This window comes from Lepidochelys kempii, chromosome 5 (assembly GCF_965140265.1).
Source record: "Lepidochelys kempii isolate rLepKem1 chromosome 5, rLepKem1.hap2, whole genome shotgun sequence".
Classification (NCBI taxonomy): Eukaryota; Metazoa; Chordata; order Testudines; family Cheloniidae; genus Lepidochelys; species Lepidochelys kempii.
Window position 1 is genome coordinate 64,979,998 of NC_133260.1, and position 27,038 is coordinate 65,007,035.

The following is a 27,038-nucleotide window of genomic DNA, read 5'->3' on the forward strand; positions in this document are numbered from 1 at the left end:
CAAATACAAGTCCTGATCTCTGAAATGGACCAAAACTGGAATGCTGAATTCAGATGTCCCTGAACTTTTAGAATGTATCTAAATCTGGAACTGAACTTCAAGGCTCAAGTACACTGCAACAAAACAAAAAACCAACGCAATGATATCACAGAACGTACCAGAGAGAGTAATGCCTGCTCATCTGTCTATTTACAGAAAGCACATCACTATGATGTCTGCATACTTAACAGAAAATAGCTTCACTGCCTTCCATTTGGACTACATGTAGCATGAAGCAACAAAAAAAAAAAAAAAAAAAAAAAGGAAAGAACATAAGAATGGCCATACTGGATCAAACCAATGGTTCATCTCGCCCACTGTTTCCCAAACTTGGGAAGCCGCTTGTTCAGGGAAAGCCCGTGGCGGGCCAGGCCAGTTTGTTTACCTGCTGCATCTGCAGGTTCGGCCGATCGCGGCTCCCACTGGCCACGGTTCGCTGCTGCAGGCCAATGGGGGATGCAGGCAGAGGGACATACCAGCTGCCACTTCCCTCAGCCCCCATTGGCCTGCAGCCAATGTCTGATCATTCTGTTCTTTTCTACATTTTCAGTCACCCAATTTGTTTGCCACTGAAGTTAGGCTTACTGGCCAACAATTGCCAGGATGGCCTTTGGAGCTTTTTTTAAAAAACTGGTACCACACTGGCTATCCTCCAGTCATCTGGTACAGATGCTGATTTAAACCACACTTAGTAGTTCTTCAATTTCATATCTGAGTTCCTACAGAACACGTGGGTGAATACCATCTGGTCCTGGTGATTTATTAATATTTAATTTATCAATTTGTTCCAAAACCTCCTCCACTAACACCTCAATCTAGGACAGTTCCTCAGATTTGACACCTAAAAAGAATGGGTCAGCTGTGGGAACATCCCTCACATCCTCTTCAGTGAAGACTGATGCAAAGAATTAATTTAGCTTCTCTGGAATGGCCTTATCTTCCTTGACAGCTCCTTTAACACCGCAATCATCCAGTGGCCCCACTGATTGTTTGGGAGGCTTCCCGTTTCTGATATCACTTTTTAAAAATGGCAGGGTTTTTTTAGTTAGTTGCTCTTCAAAATTTGTTTTTGTCTGCTTAATGATACTTTTACACTTGACTTGCCAGAGTTCATGCGCCTTTCTGTTTTCCTCAATAGGATTTAATTTCTAGTTTTTACTGAATGCCTTTTTGCCTCTAACTCAGTGTTCCCCAAACTGCACAGAGAAACATTTGGGGGGGTGGAAGATTCAGAGGAATATTTGGGGGGGCTGGAATGGAGTGCCACCCAGCCCCAATGTGCCCCCATGTAGCAGCTCTACTTCACCCCCTGCTCCGTCCCCAGCCGCAGCTCCACCACCCACCCAGCTCTGCCTGCAGCCTAAGCTCCTCTGCTGAGCCAACTGTGTGGTAATGGAAGGGGGTGCACACAGATTCTATTACTGGGGAAAGGAGAATCACTGCTCTAAGTGCTACTTTTACTTTGTTGTTTAGCCATGATGGCACTTTTTGGTCCTCCGTTTTTTGTTAGTTTTTTTAATTTGGACTATACCATGAATTTGAGCCTCTATTTTGGTGGTTTTTTGTGACTGTACCTTTTAATTTCCATTTAACTAGCTTCCTCATTTTTGCATAGTTCCCCTTTCTGATGTTAAATGCTACTGTGGTGGGTTTCTTTGATGTTTTCCCCCTCCCAAGGATGTTAAATTTAAAAATATTTAAAATATTACGGTTGCTATTACTGAGTGATTCATCTATATTCACCTCTCGGACCAGAGCCTGTGAATCTCTCCTTGTGGGTTCCAGGACTGGCTGGTCCAAGAAGCAGTCATGATGGTGTCTAGAAACTTTATCTCCACATCCCATCCTGAGGTGACATGTACACGGTCAATATAGAGATAATAATAATGGGGGATTATAACTGAGGTTTTTTTCCCCTGTCTTATAGCCTCTCTAATCTCCCTGAGCATTTCACAGTCGCCATCACCATCCTGGTCAGGTGGTCGGTAGTATAGTCCTACTGCTATATTCTTATTATTCAAGCATAAAATGTCTATCTATATAGATTCTATGGTACAATTTGATTCATTTAAGGTTTTTACTATATTTGACTCTGCTATCTTTCACATATAGTGCCACTCCCCCACCAGCATGACCTACTCTGTCATTACTATGTATTTTGTACCCTGGTATTACTATGTCCGATTGATTATCATCATTCCACCAAGTTTCTGTAATGCCAGTTTCATCATCATCATCATCTTACTTCTAGCTTTTGTACATAAGCACTTATAAAACGTGTCACTTTTAGCTGTCTGCCATTATGTGATGTTACTGAATGGGACTCTTTCATTTGACTGTTTGTCTTCAGTTCCTACCTAGACTTTATCAACATCCATCCTCACCTCTTTTCGAGGATACAGAGACTCCCCTTTAACAGATCCTCCCCTAAGGGCCATCTCTATCCAAATGGTGTGCTCTCCACACCCGTTGGCTTTCCCCCAGCCCTTAGTTTAAAAATAAATTTGTATTTCTTCCTAAAAGAACAGAAGAGGTCTGGCAATAGGAGTGATTGGAAAAGCCTATGGTTTGGAGCCCTCAGGCGTGTAGGATGGTCTGGGAGCCAGCATGGTTTGTGCCATACACTTGTGCACAGGCTGCTCCAATTTAAGCTCCCAACAGCTACCTCTAGGCTACTCCACAGTCTGGACAGCCCAGAATCCCTGAAAGTGATGGTCTCACTTCCTACACAGCCCCTCCTAAGACTTTCTACCATCTGCTGGGTATGCACAGTAGCCACTATAGAACTTCCTATCGTAGTCATATGATGTGCCTGTGCTGGGGGAGTTTTCCCAAGGCCCTTTGTGGCAGCACAATGCCAGCTCCTATCTGCCACTGATGTACAGGGGCCAGGTCTACCCCTTAAGGTCTATCATGTTGATGTTATCATTTGTTAATTATTCCCTACTGTAAGACTCGTTGCAAGAATTCAGAGTTCAAGACAAAATAGATTTCATTAAAAAAAGCGTTGCCTTCTTTAAAGTCAGCTGCCAACAAGTTTCCGCATTTCTAGTGCCCTTATTTTTAAGTTGTTTACAAAACAGGAATTTAAACTTATGACCACTAAGTTCCTTGTTCCTGAAGTTACAGTGACTGTGATATGGGTTCTTCTCATTTGAGACCACACAGTGAAGTGACAGGGAAGGTTTAAATAGTATGAAATACTTAGAAAAAGTGACAACACATTATTTACTTATTTGGCAGCAGACCTTGCTGCACTGCTACCCATGAGTTACTGAGTAGCTACTGTTGTTTCCAGTAGAGTTCTTCTGACATGGTTATAAAGAAATAAATTCATATCACTGAAATGTTGCTGCATAGTATATGCAAAAAACTAAGTAAGTGAAATATCAAGAATGAGATCTCAATCACAGAAAGCCAGAAAAATCTAAGTTGTAGTTTCCACCCTAACGCCATCTTCTTGCGTATATGTAGCTTTACTTACTCTATATAAGAGAATTAGTCTAGAGGGCAGATCTCACAACACTAACTTTTTAATACTGTTTTAATATAGGTAATTTTAGAGCCATTATGTCACTCACTGGAGGAAGAGAGGTTAAATATTATGATTATTTACACTTCTGGGAGGGTTAAGTGGAACTTCCTTTTCCAGTCATGCAGAAAAAGGATCTTTGTGGTTGTGAATAGTAAGTAGCAGCACTTTGGATATTCAAAAGGAAGAGTTTTTATGCTGGTGGAGCTGCACTAACCGAAGAGGAGTTGTTGGTTTTTAAACCACAAAACCCACCAAAAGAAGAAGGGGGCTAGAGGGAAGCAGACTTATTACAGAACTGGTAACGTTTGGTTCAGATTACAGTTTGATAGTATATTTTTTGTTTAGGAGAGTTTTATAGAATAATGGAATTATGGAAATTTTTAAAAGGTAAATTTAGAGTTTTGTAACTTCTGAAGGAAAAAATATTAATGGATGTTCTGCATTAGAACATGTCTTTGCTAGTGACTAACTTAAGAGTAGGTAAAATTTCCATTAGTGTTTAAGGCACTTAGGTGTCTCTCCCAGGAAAACCATTAAAAAAAGTCCGACTGGATCTTGTATGTTCTAGAACTAGCTGTTCCACAAAGCAGTCATTGCTGATGTCAAGAAACTTTATCTAAATCCTGCCTGTTGTATGCAGTATTATAGTCATGTTGGTCCCAGGACATTAGAGAGACAAGGCGGGGGTGAGGTAATACTTTTATTGGACCAGCTTCTCATGGTAAGAGAGACAAGCCTCTCTCACCAACAGAAGTTGATCCAGTAAAAGAGATTACCTCACGCACCTTGTCTCTCTAAATATCCTGTTGTGACATTTGACTAGCCTTCATATGTGCAGCTGAAATCACCCCTCGTTATTGTTTTATTGATTTAGACTCTGATCTTCCATCAAATTGCACATTCAGGCCAAGATTTATGAAACTGCGTGTCTTAAATTAGGCTTCTAAACCCTGAGGTCCCTTAACAACTGCCCTGAGTTTCAAAACTGCTGAGCACCTGAAGTCAATGACCATGGTAGGTGCTCACTGAACTGATGATTCCCACGGGTAATGAAAAAAGTTTCTAAAGCTGGATCTACATTACCTACTCTGGGGCCTATGGCACAGTGGGTATGCCAAGATATGGAAAAGGCCTAGCTAGAGAAATCCTGGACTGGAGCAGAAACTCAAATTGAAACATTCTGGCTGCAACAAAGTAAGAATAATTTCAGAGCTGCTCTAACTCATACAAGGGGCTTCCAGCCGTCCCGAAGACTGGAAACAGAGTAGTGGTAGTAAGTCACTTCTGCCCTCCCCACTTCTCAGAGGCACCAAATAAAGAACAGCGACAACTGAAGATAGGAGTTATTTTTATGCAACTGTTTTGTCTGACAAATGTAATTGGGAACACAATAGAAAAAAGATTAATCAGCTGGCAAAATAGTAATTGTCATGTATGGAAGAGAAACAAGAGAAGCATCAGAATCTAGGATGGAGAAAGCGTCAGCAGAACCTGAAAAGTTGTCTTTGAAGTGCCACCTATATTTATGATACTCTATATTTTAAATAAAATAATAAATAAAAGATACAACATAAGGTGAGATAGTATTATCCAAAGACAAAAAAAGGGTAAAGTGTCACCCTAAATCTTGTGCTACTAACAAGTCTACAGCCAAATTTTTGCTACGACACAGGGGGGAGAAAAATAGAAGTAAGAGCAAGCTGGGGCCTATGCATAGGTAAACACTCAGTGAAGTGAGCAATATTGCTCTAGGCGCTACTCTTCTCACTCACTGCTAACATACTGTAATTAAAGCTATTTTACCACACAACAGAACAATTTTCAGAAATAGGACAGACAATGGGCTCAAGTATTTGTAGAACATAAAGAGGAAGAGAGTTTTAAAGGTTCTGTTGAAATTGTCTATCACACGTGCAGTTCTGCTCTGAAGAGTGAGTCTGTAAAATTGGCAACTTCTCTCACCAGATGTGCTGCTGCCTGTGTGCTCTCATTGTAACTGCTTACTTTACTTTCACAATGAAAAGGAAGTAGTAGAAACTTTCTTACCTCTTATTCCTACAAAGCCAGGAGAATTAAGAGTAATAGAGCTGGATTCCATTCCTTCTGGTGAATAATCACCAAAAGTTGTTTATCAAAGTTCCAATTACCTAAACCTGTGCAAACCTCACTAAAGGTAAGGGGAATACACAAGTTTCACTAAGGGCATGTCTACCCTGTAAACTTAAGTCAACCTATCTCAGGTCAAATTACAGCCACCGCAGTAATTATTGTGGCAGTTCATGACCACTGCCCTTCTTTTGATGGCGGTGTGTCCCCTCACCAGAAGTGCTTCCACCAACTTCAGAGGGGCAGTGTTGGGGGCTGAGAGCCAGGCCCTTAGCTCCACACACAGCTCCCCGCCAGTAGCTCAGTTCCCTGCCTGGAGCAGGGTAGCCACACCGGGCTTCTTGGCTCCCCGCTCACTACTGGGAATGGGGCAGCTGACCAGCCTCCGGGCACAGAGCTCCCTGCCAGGTGCAGCTGTGCTCCCAGAGTCTGGTCAGCTGCCATGCTCCCAGTGGGGAGCAGGGTGATCAGATGTCATATTTTATAGGGACAGTCACGATATTCAGAGCCCTCTCTTATACAGATGCCTATTTACCACCACCACCCAACCTGTTCAGATAGAAAGTGGGAAAAATCGGGTCACGCTAGTAGGGAACCAGGAGCCCAGGGAGGTGGGGGCAGCCAGGCTCGCAGCTGGGAGACTCACACTGGGAGTCTGGTCAGCTGCCATGTGCCCAGTGGGGAGCAAATCAGAGCGGGAAACCAGAAGCTTGGGGGCAGCCCAGCTGGGAGCAAAGAGTTGGGATCTGGGGCACAGCAGGTTCCCCAGAAGGAGTGGATAGCCCGGCAGCAGCTTGAGTTGGGAGCCTGGGTGGCAGCCTAGCTTGAAGCAGAGACTGAGCAGCAGCCTGACTGGGGAGCCAGAAATTGACAAGAATGACTGCCACTAGATGTAAGTAATGCTGTGTCTACAGGACACTGCATCACCCTAACTACATCCACATAATCCCTATGCCTCTCATAGAGCTACTATGTCAGTGTAGCAGGGTACTTACAATGGCAGAAGTAAGGCTGTAGTATGTACACTGACATAATTAGGTCAACATAAACTGCCTTAAAATCAACCTAATGCTGTAGTGTAGACCAGGCCTAACGGAATAATTTAAAGACAATGAACACTGGAAAACTGAGGGCCTAATTTGACTAGCATAATCTTTCTTACTGACAATGCTGATGTGCAACCAGGGTGGATAAAAATCAATTATTTAAAAAAAAATCTGATTTTTTTTAATAAAATGCTTTGAAGGGGGAAAAAAGCAATCTAAAGATAGTTTTAATTAAGATACATTATAGCTCAAAGATATCATCATGGAATAGGGATTATAAATTCTAATTCTATAGTATGAGACAATATATTCATGTCATGTTTAAGAAAAGTTTTGTAAATGAGTTCCAATAGTTCATGGACTAGGGACCCAATCTTATCCGGTTCAAGGGGCTTCTGTATAGATTATTTAAATTAATCTTTCTATCTACCCAGGGGGACTCAGTGCTGAGTCTAGAAGATACCATCAGATGCTTAGTTTTCCAGTTCTCAAACTGTGCATTTGTGTCTCCAGAGATAACATGCTTGTTAACAGCAAAAATGTTTTAAATAAATATCTAGAGGTGAGAAATAACGGACCTCAACCCTATCGTCCCTTTGCAAATTTGTGTACACAGTCAATCCCTTAGCTCTCTCTAAAAGTGCAAAGTTTCAGAAAGTTCAAGGAATAGAAGATAGTTGGGTGTGGAATAGATCCAGACAAGGAGAAGTCTGGAGATAAATGTGAGAAGGGAGGGACAGGCAGTAGAAACCAAAGTGAAACTGTTTGAGCAGCATATTCCAGAAGTCTTGAGGTCTTTCTGAGTGTAGCCTTCATTGATTTAAGATCTACCATACCATTCTCTCACTAGAAGGGAAAACCTATAATTGTAGCGGGCCGTAAAAGAGATCTCCCAGTTTGGGAATAAGAACCATTCAAGAAATATATGTTTGCTGGTGATGTTTTAAAGAAAGTCACACCAGTGAACTGGTGGAAGTCACTTAAGCACTGGGATTCAGACACTGTTGAAGTGATAATCTCACTTTTAACAGCAGTAGTTTCTTCTGCCGGTGCAGAAAGAAAATTTTCTTCCTTTGGACTAATTCATTCCAAATTGAGAAATCGTTTGGGACCTAAAAAAGCAGGAAAGCTTGTTTTTCTTTTCCAGATTATGAACAAACAGGAAAATAAAGGTGGAGATGACAGAATTAGCTGCAGAAGCCAATATTTTAAGTTTCTTGTATTGACCTGGCTGACGTAGTAGATTTAATTTTTTTTAATATTTCATTTAACTATTGTAGTTAAAAAAACAATTAACAAAATCAAACGTTATGTTTAAATTCAAAAATTCATATACTTGTTTTGTTAAACTATTATGGTTGCTATTGAAGAAAAAAATCCAGAATACATAACATTGTTGTTTTAGTTAAATAAAACAATTTAAATGTCTGTCTGGTGATGTTCTCCTCCTAATACAGCATGGCAAGAAAATCCTCCAAATATTAATGATTACCCTGTTGAATTAGAGATATTTATGAAGTCATTGGGAGATGAACTATTTGCTTCATTTACCTTTGGTAAATGAAAAAAATAATCAAACAATCATTCATTTTCTGATATAGCTGTAAAACTACTCTGAAAAGTTTTCAAAAATCACTTTAAAAATGTGTAGAGTGTAACTTCTAAAAACGATACCTGTGTCTATCTCCGAGTTGTGAAGAACATGTATTAAACTTGTAAAAGGTGTTATGTAGAAATCCATGGTTAAATCAAATCTTCCTAACTAGCAATTTAAATTTGATTTAAATCAAATCCACCCTGTGGGCAACAAAGATCCATCTGCTTCCTAGAAAGAAGGGACAGCAGAAAGAGCAATTGCAAATATGTTTATACTTCTAAACTGTGCACTTTTGCACTAAAAATCTTTGAGACAATTAACATAAAACCCGAAAATGCTGTTTTTACAGACACAATTTTGAGACTACTACCACACCTTAAGTAGAGTTCTGCAACATAGTATATTAGCAGCATGTAGAGTTCAGTGGAGACAGAAGGGATAAAGTGTTGTGACTGTTTCCCTTTTTTGGGAGAAGTCAGATATTTTTCCCTCATGGGAAAAAAAAAAAGATTAGGGTAGGAGTTTGGAGATTTAGAAGAGAAATAGTAAGTTCTTAACATTTTTCAGTACTGTTTCAATGTAATTTCATCTGACCAGAAACCTCAGAAGTACAAATCTGGGGAACCTACTGGATTACAGAAGCAGCAAATTGTTTCATGAAGATTGCAGAATTTTTGTTTGGGGAGATTTACAGAGAAATTGGATTTCTCATTTTTATTTGGCTTCCTGGGTGGCTTTTGTGTTGAATTTTATTCTTTGTAGAGTACTATGGTTAAAACGGTTTTGTATTAGATGATATATGGGAAATATAACCTGTCTGTTATGAGAGATATAAGTGGTTTAACCACTAAGAGTAGGTTCCTCTAACTTTTAGGTATCACTCCCAGTGAAGCTACACAAACAAAAAAAAAAATACAAGACAAACATCTGCTGGTTAGTAAATATAATAATATATTAGAATGAGGTATGAAAATGTACAGTAGGTAACTTTATTAAGGTATCCCTTTTCCCTAAATTTAAAGAATTTCTCTGAAAATTGAGAAAGATTCCATCCACCGTTCTGGAGGTATACAACTGCTGTAAAGGAACCACACACAAGTGACCATGAAAACATTCCCCTGGTACAGGCACAATGTAGGGCAGGTATATACTGCTCCCCTCACCCCCCATTAGTCCTGGTATAGGGGGCATGCTGAGGACATGGCTAGAGACAAATCAGGAGTGTGCCCATACTGGTACTGTGAGGATTCTGGGCAGCACTGCAGCCCAAGATGGGTTGCCATTACTTTGAGCAGCTAGAGACTGCTTTAAATTTACACCAGGGGCCATTTCACTTCTCCAGTGCACAGCAGGAAATTAAGCCATACGAATGCGGAAATGGTATGTTTGGGGATTGTCATACGTTAAATCAGATTCAGACAAGTTCAATAAGACATTCAAAGTACAGGTTAAAAAGATAGCCAGACTCCTTCCCCCAACATGGAAAGGACTCAAACCCCCGCTCCCATCCTCCCACCATACACACCCCCACACCACCCTCATTCATAACGACAGATTTAAAAAAATTATTACAGTTCATGTTTCCAAAAGGCTGAAAGTGACTCCCCAATTCCCTCCTTTCTTCCTTCCTCCCCTTTCTCAACTGGCAGAAATGTGAATGACTCACTCATTTCAAATCACTGGTATGCAGTGATCCTTTTAATGACTTAAATTCATGTTTTGATGTTTCCCCAAGTTTGCACACTTCATATTGCAACCTGAAAAGCACTGAAGACATGGCCCTTTGCTTCTTGTAGTTCACATCTTTGTTTTTTAAATCAATTGACACATTCAAACACATTCTAGTAAAATTGACTGAGATATTCAACTCATCTCAGAGAACCAGCACAGTTGTCAGCTGGTCAAAATCTGGGCCCTGATCCTACAAGCTGATCTGTGCAGACCCTTAATTTCAATGGGCTCAGGGCGATCCACTCAGATCAATTTACAATAGTGGGACTTTAGCCATGATCTACTTGGATCTGATTCACAATGGCAACCTACAGGTTTAAAGGCTTCATATCCCAGAATCTCCTAAACCACACTGATTTTTTTGTTAGTAAAAGTAACTTATTTGTATATATTTTAGGGTTTTATTAATGTTTAGCATGGGAATGTGCACTTTTTCATCCAGTGAGCTACACAGCCTGTAGTAATATGAAACCACTCATCTCCTGCCAAAATCCATCTAGAGCTGCCCCACTAGTCCTGCTTCAGGAACACAGAAGACATGTGTCCCTGAGACAGAACTATTTTTGCTGAAGCAGCAGCAGCAGCTTTGTGAAGCCAGGAGAGCACTACACTACAAATTTGTTGGGATTTTTATTTTACAGAGGGAAGAAAAAGGAAAAATCACCTCCTGAACCCCCAGCTGCCTGGATGAAGTTTGAGCAGTGCTGTCACAGTACTCTCTCTGGGAAAGAGATGGGTCTGGTCTGCAGATAGGGAGGGTATATGAATGAGGGGAAGGAAGGCAAACATTGGTGGGACTAGCTGGCCTACTGAAAGAAGCTCATCAAAAGCTCGTCAAACCCTTTGAGATAAAAAAAGTTGCACCTTCCCTGCCATGGGGGGGGGGGGGGGGATATAACATCACAACACTAAAACACAAAAACATGAGCAAAAAGGACTTTTCCAAGTACACAGACAAGATGGTAGCCCTTACTTCTAGGCTTCACTGGAGGCCTTCCAGGGAGCCATGATTAACAGTATTCTACTCAAAATGCTGGATTTCTGTCCAGAAATCATCATGAACCAACATAAAAACAAAAGAATCTGCTGTGGGTCATTTGGGGGAAACTGAAATTAAACTACACCAAATGAGGCTCAATTGGTGACACCTCACTACTTCAATGAGGCTATTTGTAAAAGTGTGACTGTGCAGAAAGTGGACAAGATTACGAAGTAATTACTTCCATATCCTGGGCAAACTGGAAGGGGATCTGATTATGTTCTAGAATAAATGGCTGGCAGAAACCTAAAGAAATTTTCTGAATGAGTACAATGTGTTCCCGCCCACCAAAACTCTTCGGAATTAGCTCCATTCAGACCTGGACAGGTACTTTATACATCTCTCAATTTAGGCAATGATTCTCAAAAAAGTAGGGACTCATATTTTGGCATTTTATTCAAGACATATCTAGTCTATAGACTAGAAATACTTTAAATAGGCACAAAAGTTGTATGTCCATACATCTCTAGGAGACAGACACAGAGAGATTGTTTTTGACCATACATGCAGAGTGATCCTACAAACCCTTACTCACATGAAAGACACTTGCCCGAAAGTCTATTGTCCATCTCTGCAAGAGATGCATCATTTTCCTATATAAAGCCAATGGAACTACTTGTGCAAGTAAGGACTGCATCATATATGCATAAATACAGTATTCTGGTAAAATGTAACTTAAGATGCGACAGAACCCCAAGACTGATTAAATGTTTACTACGTGGACAGTTTTGAAGAGCTGTGAGGGAGTCAAGGTCATGGGATAGACTGAAAAAAAATCCTTCTCTGCTCAGCTGACATCTCCATGGAACGTTTATTATCAAAATTAATATTTGGTAGCTTTATGCACAACAACAATTTGCTTAGTACACACGTCGTAATTACCATTATCTCAGATGACACTTCACAACTTACTCCCCTCACCAAAGAAGATGGGAGCAGGCAAGTTACAATTTCCTCACAGAGCTGCTCTTAAAGCAGAGGAGTAGGCGTTGCCCCTTACTCAAGGATAAGCCTAAATGCTCCATCTAGCCCACACTAATATATTTAGGTCTGGATTCTTTGTGGAGTAAGTTGCTACTCAGTGTCAGTAAGGCAGGCAGAATCTGGTCCTTACTTTGCAGTGTAGCTGCAGATAGTTTATTGTGACAGTGCAAAGGTTTCCTGAGTGAATATCAGAATCCGTAAGTCCTGTGGACAAAACAAAGCTGTTTTTCTTAAATCCTCAGAGTTCTTAAAAGTAAACTGAATTTTTGTGTGCGCTCATGAAATCACGAGCTGTTATAGGAAAAATCAGAATCCTGAACTCATTTCTTGGCACGTACACAAGTGGCTCTTCTTTTTGATACCTGGAAACGTTACAATTATCTTACAATATATGTCTAAAAATATAAAATTGTATATTTTTAAACAAAGGTCTTAAAACCACCATATAAACAAAAAAAATTGCCACTTTCTTGCCCTACTAAGGTTAGCTCTATACTCTTTAGTGGGTGTAACATCACTAGCAGAGTTCATGCTTGAAAAACTCAGACAGTGAGAGCTGGTCAGAAAAATGGTTAAGGTTAAAATCGTTTGTGTCCTGAATGCCTATTTCACCCTCGTCATTTGGGGGCATTCAGCACATGTAGTCCTATGGCTATTGTCTGTTTGGCTGTCTAAATCCTTGCAACTTATCTTTAAAGAAAAAGCACAATCATACTATGCAGACAAAGGAAAGGAATCCTTAGAGCTGCAGAGATCTACTGAATCTTACTGCAAGTGTATTTTTTTTTTCCCTGAGAGCAACAGCAGTAGAAATATTGTTTAGAAAACATCCTCAGTGGAGGAACAAGCCTGACCTGTTTTAATCTTAGACAAGAACACCATCTTATATCTGTCTGATTCAACAGCTAGAGAACTACAGAACAGCAGCAAGTTGAGCCAGGCCACTTCTCAGCAGCCTGCAAGTAATCAGTGTATTTTATTTTTTTACAGCACTGATTCCTTTCATAGAGTGACAGGTGTTCTTGGAGTTAAGGAACCTTTTCATGGTATCATACAGAAATGCTACATGCTGTGATTTACCACATCAGTACTGTGGATGCAGGGATCAGGGCTCATTTACTTGGATACACTTAGCTTTAAAAGGTGACGAGGAAAGAATCTGAAGAGAAAACAATTTGCAATCAGTACCATTTTAAGAGAAGAGGCCTGATTCTCCTCTCTCACTAAGTTAACTCAACTGGGTCAGACCTTCTGATGCTTAAGCTGTTGTAGCTTTACTGAACTTGACAGAGCTCAGCCACTTTACTCCAGCAGAAGATCCGGCCCCTGACAAAAGAAGTTACTCCTGATTTACACTGGTGCATGAAAAGAATCAAGTCCTGTGCATATGTAGAGTTATGCTTTACCTCAAAAATAGCTGCTTAAGATGTGCCCTAAATATGGTAAAAACAGATAGTTACACTGACAAAACATACAACTGCATTTGCAAATACAGTTGTGTGTTTACATATATATTTTTAGCACTCTGTAAAGAGGAGTGATAATTGCATTCATGCAACTGTAATTTACTAGCACAATTACCTGTTTGTTCCCATGTATGCATACACTGTCTCTCTTTATTAGGTACCTATTTTTAAAAAATCTGGCTTAAGAAACATTTTAAACACAACCTAGTTATTTTCTCCTTTAGCTAGCTACATGCTCCAAGGGACTATGATAGGTCTGACACATCAGCATACAACACACTGTGATGTTTCACAGAAAGGGGGCCAGTTATTAATGACCTTGGATGATTACCTTAGAGATATGACACTATAAAATTTAAATAAGCTACATAGTGAATGCTTCCTTCTACACTTGATAATGCTTTTAGGGTGTCCAAGTCATTTCATTGGTTATTAATATTTTCAGGTTACCTTAATGTAGTATCCAATTCCATCATACTGTAATGCAAGATTGCTGGATTTACTGTATCACAATTCAAATACTGTACAATGTCTGAAGTACCTTCCTTATCTTCAGACTCTGGTCTCATTTTCACTATCGCTGCCACCATCAAATTAAGAAGACCACTGATACTAGGGGTAGTGTGATCAAGATACTCCTGTTCTAATAAATCACATACATACTTTTTGTTATGTATTTCCTTTCATGAATCTCTTAAGAGGAAAACACATTATTACCAAAATTAACAGAATATTATTTAGTTTTACCAAACCAATATAAGTCTCCCTCTAAAATTGTTTGCTTATACTACACAAAAATGTTAGAGTCTACAGAAGCTTTCTTCATTAGTTTGTATGGTCAATTGTGAGTCCAATATAGCCTATACAACTGCTTTTTCAGAAAAGCAAAGAAGCGTGGTGAATAAGATGTGTATATTTTATTTTCAGAGACATCACCCAAAAGCAGCAGCAAAGTCAGTTCATGGAGTTCATACCTGAGCCCTTACAGCAATACAATTATCCAGCATGAAGGAAGCATAGAGTGCGGTTTACTTTTATTAGGTTCCTTTCTCTCCTCCTTCTAGCAAAAAGATATATTCATTCTTCTCCCATAATTCCTAAAGGACTTCCTTACTACATACTTTAAGCAGTGAAAGGTCTCTGAATGCAGTTTAGCCATACACGTTCTGTGCACTTCTGAAGAGTTTTAAGGTCTGACCAGTGAATAAAATCTCTGTACCATACATACTCCAAAGTCACACACTCACTTCCTTGCCTCTTGTTCATATGAAGGATTCACTCTTGGCTAATCTGACCATATTCTGGAATACTAGGAATATTGATTATTATGGCTAGTTCCTCTGATGTGATGGGACTGCATTGAAGTGATACACGTGCCTTCAATCTAAATTGCAGATTTTGCTTCCTGATGTTCATACTGAGCTTTATCATTTTCCTTTTATTCACAGGCTAATTTCTGTAGATTAAACCTTTGCAAACGTACTTTATCTTTATTCCATAGAGCTCAAAGTCTTTGTTAGTTCAAAATTAATATTAGAGCTCATTCTCTGGTTTCACTACTAGAAAAGATGTGTTTTGGGGATAGGCACAGGAGGTCTTAGCGATGAGTTATTTGACTTCAATAGGAATTAAGCACACAATTAAAGTTAAATATATGCTTAGGTACTTTGCTGAATCCAGGCCTTTTTGAGGGACAATCACGAGTTTGCTTTCACATAGAAGAACTTCCTGCAGAAAGTCTGGTATCTGCATCATTATGCAGCTTGTCAAGTCAAACACATTAAAACTGCAAGAGGGCATAACATCAACAAAGAAGCTACAGGCTAAGTGCAGTTAGGCAGTGGACTGTTTATAATGAACTCTCTTGGCTATAAGCAGGAGTTCCAACTTGGCAGAATCAAAGCGTTCTCAGTACAAGTCGAACACTCATGGAAAAGGAAAGGGCAGTCTCTGGCCAGTCACTGAAATAATTCAAAAATAAAATATAGCTCCTATATCTGTATGTGCAGTGTTTGGGTCACGTGTTGTAGGACAGAATGGAATATGAAGACAGACATTATAATATAGCTTCCAACTCTTGATAATTTTCTTGTCTCTGTCCTCCCAGCTTTCTGCAGTGTCACTGTCCAAAACAAAAAAGGCAGACCCTTCAGTTAGCAAGGTGCAGGACTATCTGAGGTCTTTGGCAACCCTAAATGACATGCAGCATTTTTCCATAATAGAATCCAAAGGATCTGTATCCATTTTTATTAGCATCTTTGGAAAAGTGCTCTTTTTGCAGATCATCATAAAATGGGATATCTAGCTGTGATGAAGAACGATGAAATGTATTTTACATTGTCCAATATACTAATGAGGTTTTCTTAAGTCTTTCTAAAAAACTTGCTGCGTTTCCCTATTCAAGCCTAAAATCTTGCCTTTGAAGAAAATACTACTCAATAATTCCTGCCAATTGTGACTACTAGGAAAAGGGTGATGTATTTCTTTAGCTTGCATTTCAAAGCTGCCTAAGGGAGTTAAATGTCCAACCTCCACTGAAAGCTTTTGAAACTCCCAGGCTTATGAAAAGAAAAGAACTATAATTTTTCCTTTCACAGACCCCGTCCTTTTCAAGTTTCTTTGACCACCAGTTTTGTACAAGATAGAAAAGGAAAAACAAGAACAGGAGCAGTGATGTGAGCTAACCCTACATAGATAATAATTCTTTATCACCATCATTTCACCCTCCTGGTTCCATACCAATGGAGACTTTGCCTAAAAAGCACAGACTATCTTTTTTGTTCAAATTTATCTATGTATGTTCATATAATGACAGCTTGTCAAATGGAGCCAGTAACTGCTCTTAATTTGCCATTGATCTGTGAAGTCCTAAGACAAAATTTTGTGGCGGTTGAACATGTTTGAGTATCTACACTCAAGAAAATAAACTTTTTGTACATGCTGTAGGGATATATTTTCAGTGCAATGTGCAGTGAGAGAGATGTGTGGCTTTCAGTTACCTTACCAGAAAGCATCTGACTAAATTCCAATGCATCACAATGAAATTTTGCCCCCCACTACTGTATATAAAGTAATTGAGTAGTTTACTGCTAGGCCACATCTACTGGCCAAGAGACAGGAAGAGATTTTGGAAAAAGAACAATTTTCCATTTATAGGACCAACTCTTCTGCCAGAGTAATGATTTTATCTGGAATAAAACAAATGAACAAACACAAGCAACAAGTAATATGAATCTGTCTACCTCCTAATGTGCACACCTCTCATTTTCAATATAGAAGTAATCTTATTTTTTCCATACCAAAATGTATTTAAATTGAGGCATCACACAGTGAAAATATCACTTCAGATAAATTACTCAGTAATTCCAAATAATCCCGGAAATTGATCTCTCAGGTTAAAGCATTTCTGCCATTCCCTCCCCCCGAAAGTGACAGATAGCAGGCTATTATCCCCAGCTGCAGATGAAAGCTCACCTTATTACAAAGTCATGGCTGTCAATCTCCTTTCCACATTCACTGTCCAGGAGGATGCCAGAATTGCCCACAACTGCACATGTTTTAAACCGACGGTTCTTCATTGGTGAAACTTCAGGAAGGAGGCTATGCAAATCCTGAGAAATGTTCAGGGTGCGACGTCTGTCTAGCACATAGTGAATTACGTCTCCTGGCTTGAAGCTGCTTTTGACCACTGAGACATCTCTTTCAGCATCCAAAAACCGAAGAATATTCTTCCTATTTTGAAAGAAACAGGCAGACAGTATTCATTCCTCACAATCAGCTCATCTTTTAGTAATATGGTATAAAACATATAACATAAAAGAGAGTGTGAGGTTTCAGATTTTCATTCCCATAATATTAGACTATGGCCATTTCAGGTGCTATAAAGTTATGTTAGGGCTCCATTAGAAACCCTTATGGTCTTGATTAAAAAATGTAATGTGACAAGCAATTACTCAAAGACAGTCTAAATCACCAGGTGTTAAAGAATTAAGTGACGATGGATTCAAGTTTTAAAAGTTGGACAGTGCATATGCGCAGTAACTGGTTTTGAGTAGTGTTTTAGAAAACTATCTGGCATGTGGGTTAATGCACAGATTACAAAATAAACTGCATCATCTTATTTTATTAGCAACCGGTAAGTTAAAAGATATTTACAAAGGATTTCAAAGTAGCCTCGTGTGTCAAAAATCAAGGAATGAACTAGCATGGCTCTCACAGCCTTGGTCGAGTTGTCAGAGCTGGCAGAGAAATAAAACTTGTTTTAACCTGTAAACTGAGCAGCTCTGTCATGGAAATCAGGAGGAGAGAAGTCTGGATTCCCCATAATGCCTTTTTTTTTTTTTTAAACAGATCCATGATCATGTTGGAACCGCACTTTTAAAAGATTTGCAGAGTTCCTCTGATCACCATGCCCTTCAGTTTTAAGCACCAAGTTGGTATTATTATTCAGTGTGCTTGCACATATATAACTCATTAGAATTTAGCACTTGTCTACACAGAGAAATTGAAGTTTTGTAACTTAAAACAATTTAAGTTCAATTTAAGCCTCGTCTGCACAAACTTACAGTGGTTTAATTAAACGAGTTCAGTTGTACTGGTACAAACCCTAATGTAGACACTTATTTTGGTTTAATATTGGCTTATTTTGGTTTATCTTAAGTCAGTTAGGAACGGGTTTAAGATGAACCAAAATAAGCCACTATTAAACCAAGTTAAGAGTACCTTTGTGTGGACACTCAAAGATTTAAATCCGGTTTATGTCAGTTTAGCTTGCACCTCTGCAAGCCGAACAGCCAGGTTTAAAACAGTCGAAGAGTGTCTGCAGCCAAAGTTTCACCGTTTTAGCTACATCAGTTTTAAAATCAACAGTGCAACTTTACATGTAGACTGGGCCTTAGTAAACAATTTACTTGATAATGCACGAGTTGGAAAAGAATCTGGTCCACTCTGTCATAGAGCCCAATTGTACAAATACCACCAGCTACAAATCCCAAATCAGCAAAGCATTTAAGCACATGTTTAAGTCCATACCTATTCAGCTATGTACTTATGTTTGTTAATGGGACTACGGTACATGTCTAAAGTTAAGCAGGTGCTCAGTAGGATGGAATGCAGAAGTGGGGTTAGAACTATACTGAGAGGTCCTGACCTGGCAAAGACATTAGCCTAACTCTTACTAAAGCTTACTGGAGACTGCTCATTATATATATGCCATCCAGAAGGCCGAAGAGGGCTCTTAATTTTAAAACTGGTTATGGAAGAAGATTTAGTTGAAGCAGATTTGTTATCAATTAGCAAATTTCCCTAAAAAGGTATTCTACCTCAGCATTGGCTCTGCAATTCTAACAGGAGGGGGAAAAAAAGCTGTAAAAAGAGACATTTTTGTCATTCAAGTCAGCAGATAAGACTCTGAATGCACAACAAGCATTTTGTTGAGTGTAAAAATAGCATTTTCTTATAGTCACTTTAAGGACTCTGCATTGCTAATCCTTAGAACAGGATCAATACTTACCAGAAAACCACCCTGCTGTTTTAACTGCTGTACAAGCTATTTAGAAATACCTACTGGGAAATGAAAGGGGGGAAATATTCTCCAGATGTGAAGGGACAAAAACACAACATCATCATGCAGGCCAGTCAGCTATCCTGTCTCACTGCCTCAAGATACAAGAGAATGTCTAATAATGAAACTGGTTACAAAACATTTGCAACACTGGAATTTACCTTAAAAGCCTAAGGGAAAGTGAAACATAGTAAGTTTTTTTTTTTCTAATGTTACCTCACACATCTTAAACCTACCTAAAATAAAGAGAAAACCTTCAAATTCTATTTTAGGGCTCTTGTGTATGTATGAAGTGGCATCAGAGTAAGGACATCTGATGATGTAGCATGCATGAGGGACTGAGAATAATGAAGCAGAATAGGAGATATTAAAACCTTAAATGCTTTAAGCTTTTGGTAAATGGTGTAAATGGCAAGGCAGGGTTTTTTTGTTTTGTTTTTTGTAAAGCAAGATAAAGAATTTCTTCAGCCCGTAAGTTTAATAGACTTAAAAGCCCTGTGGGTTTGATGTGTCTAGTTTTGTGGGTACCTGCAATAGAGATGGAAATGACTAGAAAAAGAATGAATGAAAAAAAACATTTAAGCAGATTGGTAAAAATGTTCATTACATAGGAATGCAGCCCTCAGAGTTGGGGCTTTTTAAAGGAGATGGTGACTACAGCTTGAAGGTGGCCGCCACAATGGAGAGCCTCAATGAATAGGTGAAAATGTCAAAAGGACTCTCTAGGACCTGAGTGAAATAAGAATCACAAGAGAAGGGGGATCAGGAGGATTCCCTTTCAATACCTAATACACACTTTTGATATCAAAGAAGGACCGGTCTATTATGTGTGTGTTAGCCAACGTGCAGCTATGTTTGCACATAAATAGGATTTCCCATGTATTGTTTTAAAATTTAAAAAGACACACAGTAAAAGCATCCAAGTGGGGAATAACTTTCTCTCAATTAACATGAAAGAGATTAGATAGAAAGAGCCCTGGCTTGAACTGTGACTTGTACTTATTAATTTGAATATGGGTAATTCACAACCTAAATTCACTAGTTAATTATTTTTAAATGCATGAAGGTCATGATCCAGCTCCCATTAAAATTAATAGAAGTCTTTCATACACATATATGGAATAATTTGAATAAGAGGTAATTCACAATTTGCAGCTTTGTTTACAGGACAAGTTTACAAGATAGCTCTGTTGCTGACATGATCATTTGTTGGAGAGTTCGCTCTTAATATGAGCTTCTGATTTCAGTTTATATCAAAATTGTGGGCGTAACTGTGGATTACTTTGTAGGCAATATATAATTATTAGCGATGACACTTATTTATAGCTTTTGGGAGATATTAAAAGGAGTCCATAGAATAAACTGGCATTTTTCTCTGAATATGTAGTTTATCATTACAAAACTCAAAATGCAATATTTGTACTGTGCCACAGTGTCATAAACAATGGTAGCTTCTCCAATCTCTGCCTGGGAATTGTGTACACTGAAGAAGAGTGGGGTGGGTAGACTTTTTGAATTTAAAGGCTCTGGATTAATTTGTAGCTCACTGATGATTGTTCAAGAAAATGGACCAATCTCTCAACTTCAAATCTCCCAGCAAGATCCACAGAGACCACATCTCCCAGGAAGATTCACATCCCCAAGGTAGCTAGCACTGGAAGTTCTAGTTTCCAGAAAGGGTCAGGGTTTATGTTCCATTTGTCTCTAGCAGAAACAACTCATGAGGGAAACTTGCCAAAGAGCACCATAAATATCTAAGAAGCCAGACCAATCCCAGAAACACTGTAGCGTTAAAGGTGTTAGAACTACACTGAGAGGTCCTCCCCTGGCAAAGACAATAGCCTAATTCTTACCAAAGCTTTACCAGATACCATTCATTAAGCATACACCACCCGGAATGCAGAGGAAGTTCTTAATTTCAAAATTAGTTATTGAAGATTTAGTTAAAACGATGAGTTATCAATTAAATGGTGCTTTCCCTGAAAAGGTATTACCAACTCACCTTCTTTATCTGGCTGAATATAGATTTAGATAAGCATTTGGGGACCAAATTTTGCCCCCTCCAGTCTCACACCTCTCCCACTGACTCCTAATGAAGTCTATAGGAATTGCACACGTGTCTCTGAAAGCAGATTGTGGCTTTATGTTCATACAGATTTTTTAAAATGTTTATATTAAGAGGGAGAACCAAAAATATTATTGTTTCACAGGGAACAACTGGGCTTGCCTTCAGCTGTGCATCCAAACAGAAGGTAGTATACTATAATTCCAGTTATCTGAAAATACTATTTATCCAAATCCACACAGTGCCCCCCCCATGTAGTCCTAGGTTAGTTAATAACACTTCCATTTATCCAAATGCCCAATTATCTGAAAGTTTTGGATATTGCCCAGCAGAGCTGGCTCCAAGCATAAGCAGAAATAAGCAATTGCTTAGGGTCCTGAGCAGCTCAAGGGAGCCCTCTATTTGCTTTTTTAGTTTGTGTTGGGCGGGGGGCATTTCTGCTTTGGGCCCCCAATGGGCTAGCGTCACCTCTGTCCCCTGGGTCATCTGGATAAATGGGAGTGTATTTTGATTTTTAATAATTTTGAATCAGTGAAAAAATGCATACTTTAATTTGATTAACCAATTTTTATTTTTCTGTATTTCTTTTCATGCTCTCACTATGCATAGTGATCACTAACAGACATGACAGACAGATAAGCAATTCTAACAGTTTTTACATACTGTACATTTTTGAGAATATATATTTAGTAATTGCAACGAGCTTTTTGCATGCTATAAATAAAGGGAGATTCATGTTTAACTTCTCCAAGGAATTGTTGCTGATTACTTAAAGGCAAATGGTCACTATTAAGAATATCTGCACGTGTTTTTAATTGCCCTTAAAGCATCTCTGTAAAGTAGTCTCTGATTTTTAAATATCAAATGGATCATTTTGACAGTAGGTAAACTAATTTCTCTAATTAGAATACAAAAATAGCAAACCTTACATGTCTTCTCACTTGAGCCCAACTTTGGGCTTTTTAGTTCTGTTTTGGTCCTTGTATGTATTTTTGTCTAGAATAAACAAAACATCTAAATATATAAAAGCAACTAGCAAGCCTCACACATTACTAACTGCTCCTTTAGAAAGATGCTACAGAATCATTCAGTACGTTTGGCATGTTGGCTTGCAGCAAAGCCTATGAAGCAAGCACAAGTATATCCAATCCAATCAATTTTTTGTTTTAAACTGTGCACATCAGTGTGTGAGGCATACCACAGAAGGCACATTAAAAAATAGGTCCCTACTCTGAGGAGCTTACACTCTAATTGATGGACTTCACAAACGAATGAAGACAAAAAAAGTGAGGGGATCATTTTAATTGTGAGTATCGATGCAGGATCACATACAAAAAATAGCTACTGACTTTTCCTGTACTAAAGCCCTGGCTGGGCACTTTGCAGGCTTCCACTCTTCTTACTTAACAGGAATCTCCATTCATTGCTCCCTGACACAGCACACTAGACACTTGGGTAATTTTCTCCTTGCTTTTCCTCTGAGGATTCAACCCCCAACCGTTTATACATTATTGGAGTTTAAGGGAGGTGAAAGAAGGTCACACACCCTGAGTGGGACTCTGAAGACCTCGGAGGTTGTATCTCAGATGTGCTTGAGTCATCCCTGGACAATAAGCTCCTCATCAACTCTACTACATCCCCCATCCTGACAGCACAATCTCTACTTCGACACTACCACCCACACAACCTTATTGTCATCCAGTATAGCAAGGACTGAGGAAAAAAAATGAGGAGGGTGTCAATTTCCATGAGCAGGTGGAGTCTCCTCCATATGACTGAGCCAGCAGATACTAAGGGAGCCAACTAGTCTCCTTCCTACAGGCACAGGAGCTGCTATCTGTTCTGAAATTAACTTGGCAGCAGGCAAAGGGTACCATCAATCTGAAAATCACGCTCTCACCAGAGCGGTCACAACTGGGAAGGCAGCAGATTTGCTGCAATCTCCAATTACTAACTAATTATGCCCCCCCTCCTCTCTAAACAGGCATGTTCTCAGGGGCTACCATATCCGCCTCTACTGATTCCCAGGTTAGAGACAGGTGTCAAGGCCCACAAGGGCCAGTTGATGGATGACAGGAGCTCAGATATAAACCTGCCCACAGAGTCTTGATCATGGAACAGCTTAGCAGCTGCTCACCCTCCCACCTGTGTGAACATGACCATCTCAAGAATCTGATTAAATATACATAAATAAATAAAAAAAGTTAGGACTTCTGTAGATGGTGGAAAGCGGTCATTTACTTGTGCAAGTCAAAAATGGTAATGGAGAGTGCTCAAGAGATAGTACAAAATGAACCATAGACTTTCAGCTGCCTAGAGGTTAGATCCAGTCACACAATGAAACATGCTATCCATGTAGAAAGCAAATCCCAGTCAGAAGTTTTTCACAATTTGAACTTTTTATTGTGGTGTCAAGCTGATGTAATACACAGCAGTCGCTGCCATCTATTGTGTTTTATAAAATGCCTCTACACTATACATTAAGGGTTTCACAAATTATTTCTCCATTGCAAAGAACTGACAACTTTTTATACATTATTCAGTAGGTGATAGCTTTTTTTTATTGTGCGTTTCTCTCTGTGTTATTTGCTATGGCATACCTCATACCACAAGTACGAACATTTTATTCACACTAACAGTTGCAATAATAGGAGCATGAATCATCTTCATGATCCACATAGTGCATTTAACATACTTTGGAACGCTAAACAATTACTTTAGCAGTGAAAACACTCTAGGAGTTTGCTAGAGACATTCTGAAGTTAGTCCCTATGACTCCAACAGTATAAAAAATATTAAGGGATAGATCCTATTTATTGTTGTTCATGGGCTGGCAAGGTTGCACAGAGAGCCTGTTGTGGAAGCCGAAGAATAAGATTTCTTCTCAGCGTTTAGAGAGTATCAGAAAGGGGACCAGATATAGCAATTGACTGTTTCCAAAAGGCATGGTCAGCTCTGTAGAAGTTGTTCCCAACCTTCATCCACCATTGTTGACTAGCATGTACCCTGGCAGCAAGGATTCCTGGAAAGCAATTCCTCAGCATCTGTCAGCATCCCTGATCCCCCTTGCATTGAGGACTAGGGCAGGATGCGGGCCTAAGTCCTATTCAGCTAAAAGCTACTTGCATGACTTGATGCTCATGCTCATTACCACTATGGCTCAAAAAGCAAGGAGCCACTTAGTCTTCACACTGGTGTAGTGGAATATTTCCTACTTATACTAAGAGAAAGCATGTGATCTTCTTCACATGTGTTGCTGTGATGATACCATAGCCTACATCGTCATTTTAATAAACCATTATGTAATGTTTTACACTTATTCAAAAGAAGGATAGGTCTACACTACCGCAGTAAATTGATCTAAGCTACACTACTTCAGTTACGTGAATAACATAACTGAAGTCAATGTAGCTAGATCCACTTACCGCAGCATCTACATCATGCAGTGTCAATGGGAGACACTCTCCCACCATCTTACCTTACTCTTCTTGGGGAGGTGAAGAACAGAAATCAATGGGAGAACACTCTCCCATCGATTTAGCACATTTTCACCAGACCAACTAAATCAATGCTGCTGCTTCGATTGCAGCAATGCCGATTTAGCTCCATAGTGAAGATACGCCCAAAGTATTTTAAAAAGTTCTCTTAGTAACATTATTTTTGTTTCTGCTGTATCTGCATTGACTCACTGTTGTTTCTACAATAGTTTTCTTTACACTTTTCAGAAGATTTTTGGTAGTTTAAAGATAGCGTGTGTGATAGAGCTCTAGAAACAGGCTTTGCAGCATTTATGTGACACTCTCCTCAACATTTGTTCTCCTTGTCTTAATGTTATATTTTGCTTTCTTGAAACTGGGGAAAATTAAGTTTGTCAACTGTATGACATTCTGCGCTTCCTTCTGTAACCTGTAAACCAAATACTTACTACAATGCTGAAGGTCACACTTATGGTTTGCCCTGCATAACCAGATAGATTTGTTTTAAATGTTTACATTTTGGAAAGTGACTAAAAAAGTTATTACTGGGTTTCATAATTACGTTCTCTCAATGACTTGCATAGCAAATATGCTCAGTTTGCAAGTAAAACAATGATTTTGCTAATTGCCAGCCCAACAACCTAGGATTTGAAAGTCAAGAAGTGTTCTTTTGAGCTCACTCACCATCCCCACTTCAAGTTGTTCTATCCATTACATCCATTTAAACCCGAAATAATCCCATTGATATAGGAATTACATTAATTTACACTAGGTGTAAATTAGAGCAAAATTTAGTTATTAATTAACTATGCATGAGCCATATAGGCTCCAGAGTACTAACAGAAGCAAAAAGTAACTTAAGAGTCTGATTTTGCCACCCTTATACGTAAGCAGAACTTTACTCTGCCCATTACCACGCCCCCCCGCCCAGATTTCAGTGGGGCCACTCATGCATTAAGGGTACAACTCAGCACTAGCAAAAATAGCAAAATTTGGACTAAATTAAGAAGTAGTTCACATGTGGAACTACTTCTGCTCTCAGTCACACCAACATAAAACTGCAGTAAGTAAAATCACTGGACTTACTCCAAATTTACACTGGTGTAACTTAAAGAAGAATGGGACCAAGTATTTGTTAAAGGTAGAAGGTCTCACTTTAGAGTTCATTTACTAATCACTGTAGCCTGTAGAGCTAGCTTTAGCATTTATTCTTTTTCAGTAGTAATGCAAGGAACCTACAGGCCTCTATCCTGTAAGACACTGGCTTCAGTAATTAGCATAAGGCTTGAGGCCTATGAACTTGGGTGCAGATAAATGGCCTAATGGGTCACTCCTTAGTTTTGGGGAACCCAGAATAGAGTACTTTTAAGGGGGAAGTTTGTCCATAACACCAGCCAACCACAGGCACAGAGCCAACACCAGCTTTTGATATTTTAGGATGGTCAGACATCTGCTGATGGGCAATGAATTGAGATATATGATAGTAAGCTGAGATCATTCATATACTAACCTACAGGAGAAGGGCACGCCAACATTAGTAGAGTGAGGAAATACAAATAAGGAAGAGGAGAGAAACCCTAACTGAATATGTATTAGAGACAGTGGTGTCAGCGTAACATAAAAGTTGTATCCCAGCCTGTGTGCTTGGGAAGCGAGAGATGGAGTAGCCCTTGGGAGATGCCAAGATGATGGCCACTGGTGATGAGGAAGATGATGGTGATGAGCAAGATAATGGCAAACATTTCAGGTTGTTCTGAAAGGGATGGTGAGAGCATATGGATGTTCAGATGTACATTCAAGAGTCATAACTATCCCACAGATTCCTTTTACCACAACTTTGCACATGCTAATTATCATTGAGCTATTAATATATTCTCTTTGCTTTAGCATTCAAGACATACAAACGATGGGCCCAATACAACAGGCCTCACTAAACCTTTATTTAGGCAAACTACTCTTGCATAAATAGGAGTTTTACCTGATTAAGGACTTCAGGATTTGCCCCTTAAAAAAGAAAATGGTTACATAGAAAGGGCACAGATGCCCCACTTTAAGGACTAGACTGAATTTTTGCTCAATGCCCCACATATGGGCCTGTACATAGACTGCCCTGCTGCCCTAGCATGGAGGCACGCAACTTTCCACAGTCCTTTGCTGGGTATAGCATATTCCACCACACCTACTGGCTCAATTCTGCCAGCGAAGGCTTCACACATTCCCTACCCTTTCTGATCCCTGCTTTCTTGACAGGGAGAGGAAGTACTATACCCACAGCCCTCTGGTCTCCCTTCGTTTAGCCCGCAGGCTTGGGCCCAAGGTCCAGGAAGCCCTGCTCTAACCACCTAGAGTGAGAGGTTGTGGCTTCCTCTTACTGCGCGGTACGACCACCCT

At 39.4% G+C, this 27,038-nt stretch overlaps 1 protein-coding gene across 1 annotated transcript in view; it reads right to left on the minus strand.

Moving 5' to 3' along the window:
* The window catches only part of ST8SIA4 (ST8 alpha-N-acetyl-neuraminide alpha-2,8-sialyltransferase 4), an 80,662-nt gene that overhangs the window by 46,244 nt on the left and 7,380 nt on the right, over positions 1-27,038 (minus strand). The window contains exon 3 of the mRNA XM_073344594.1: positions 17,018-17,275. Within this exon, the coding sequence (XP_073200695.1) occupies positions 17,018-17,275 (258 nt within the window). The remainder of the gene's footprint in view (positions 1-17,017; positions 17,276-27,038) is intronic.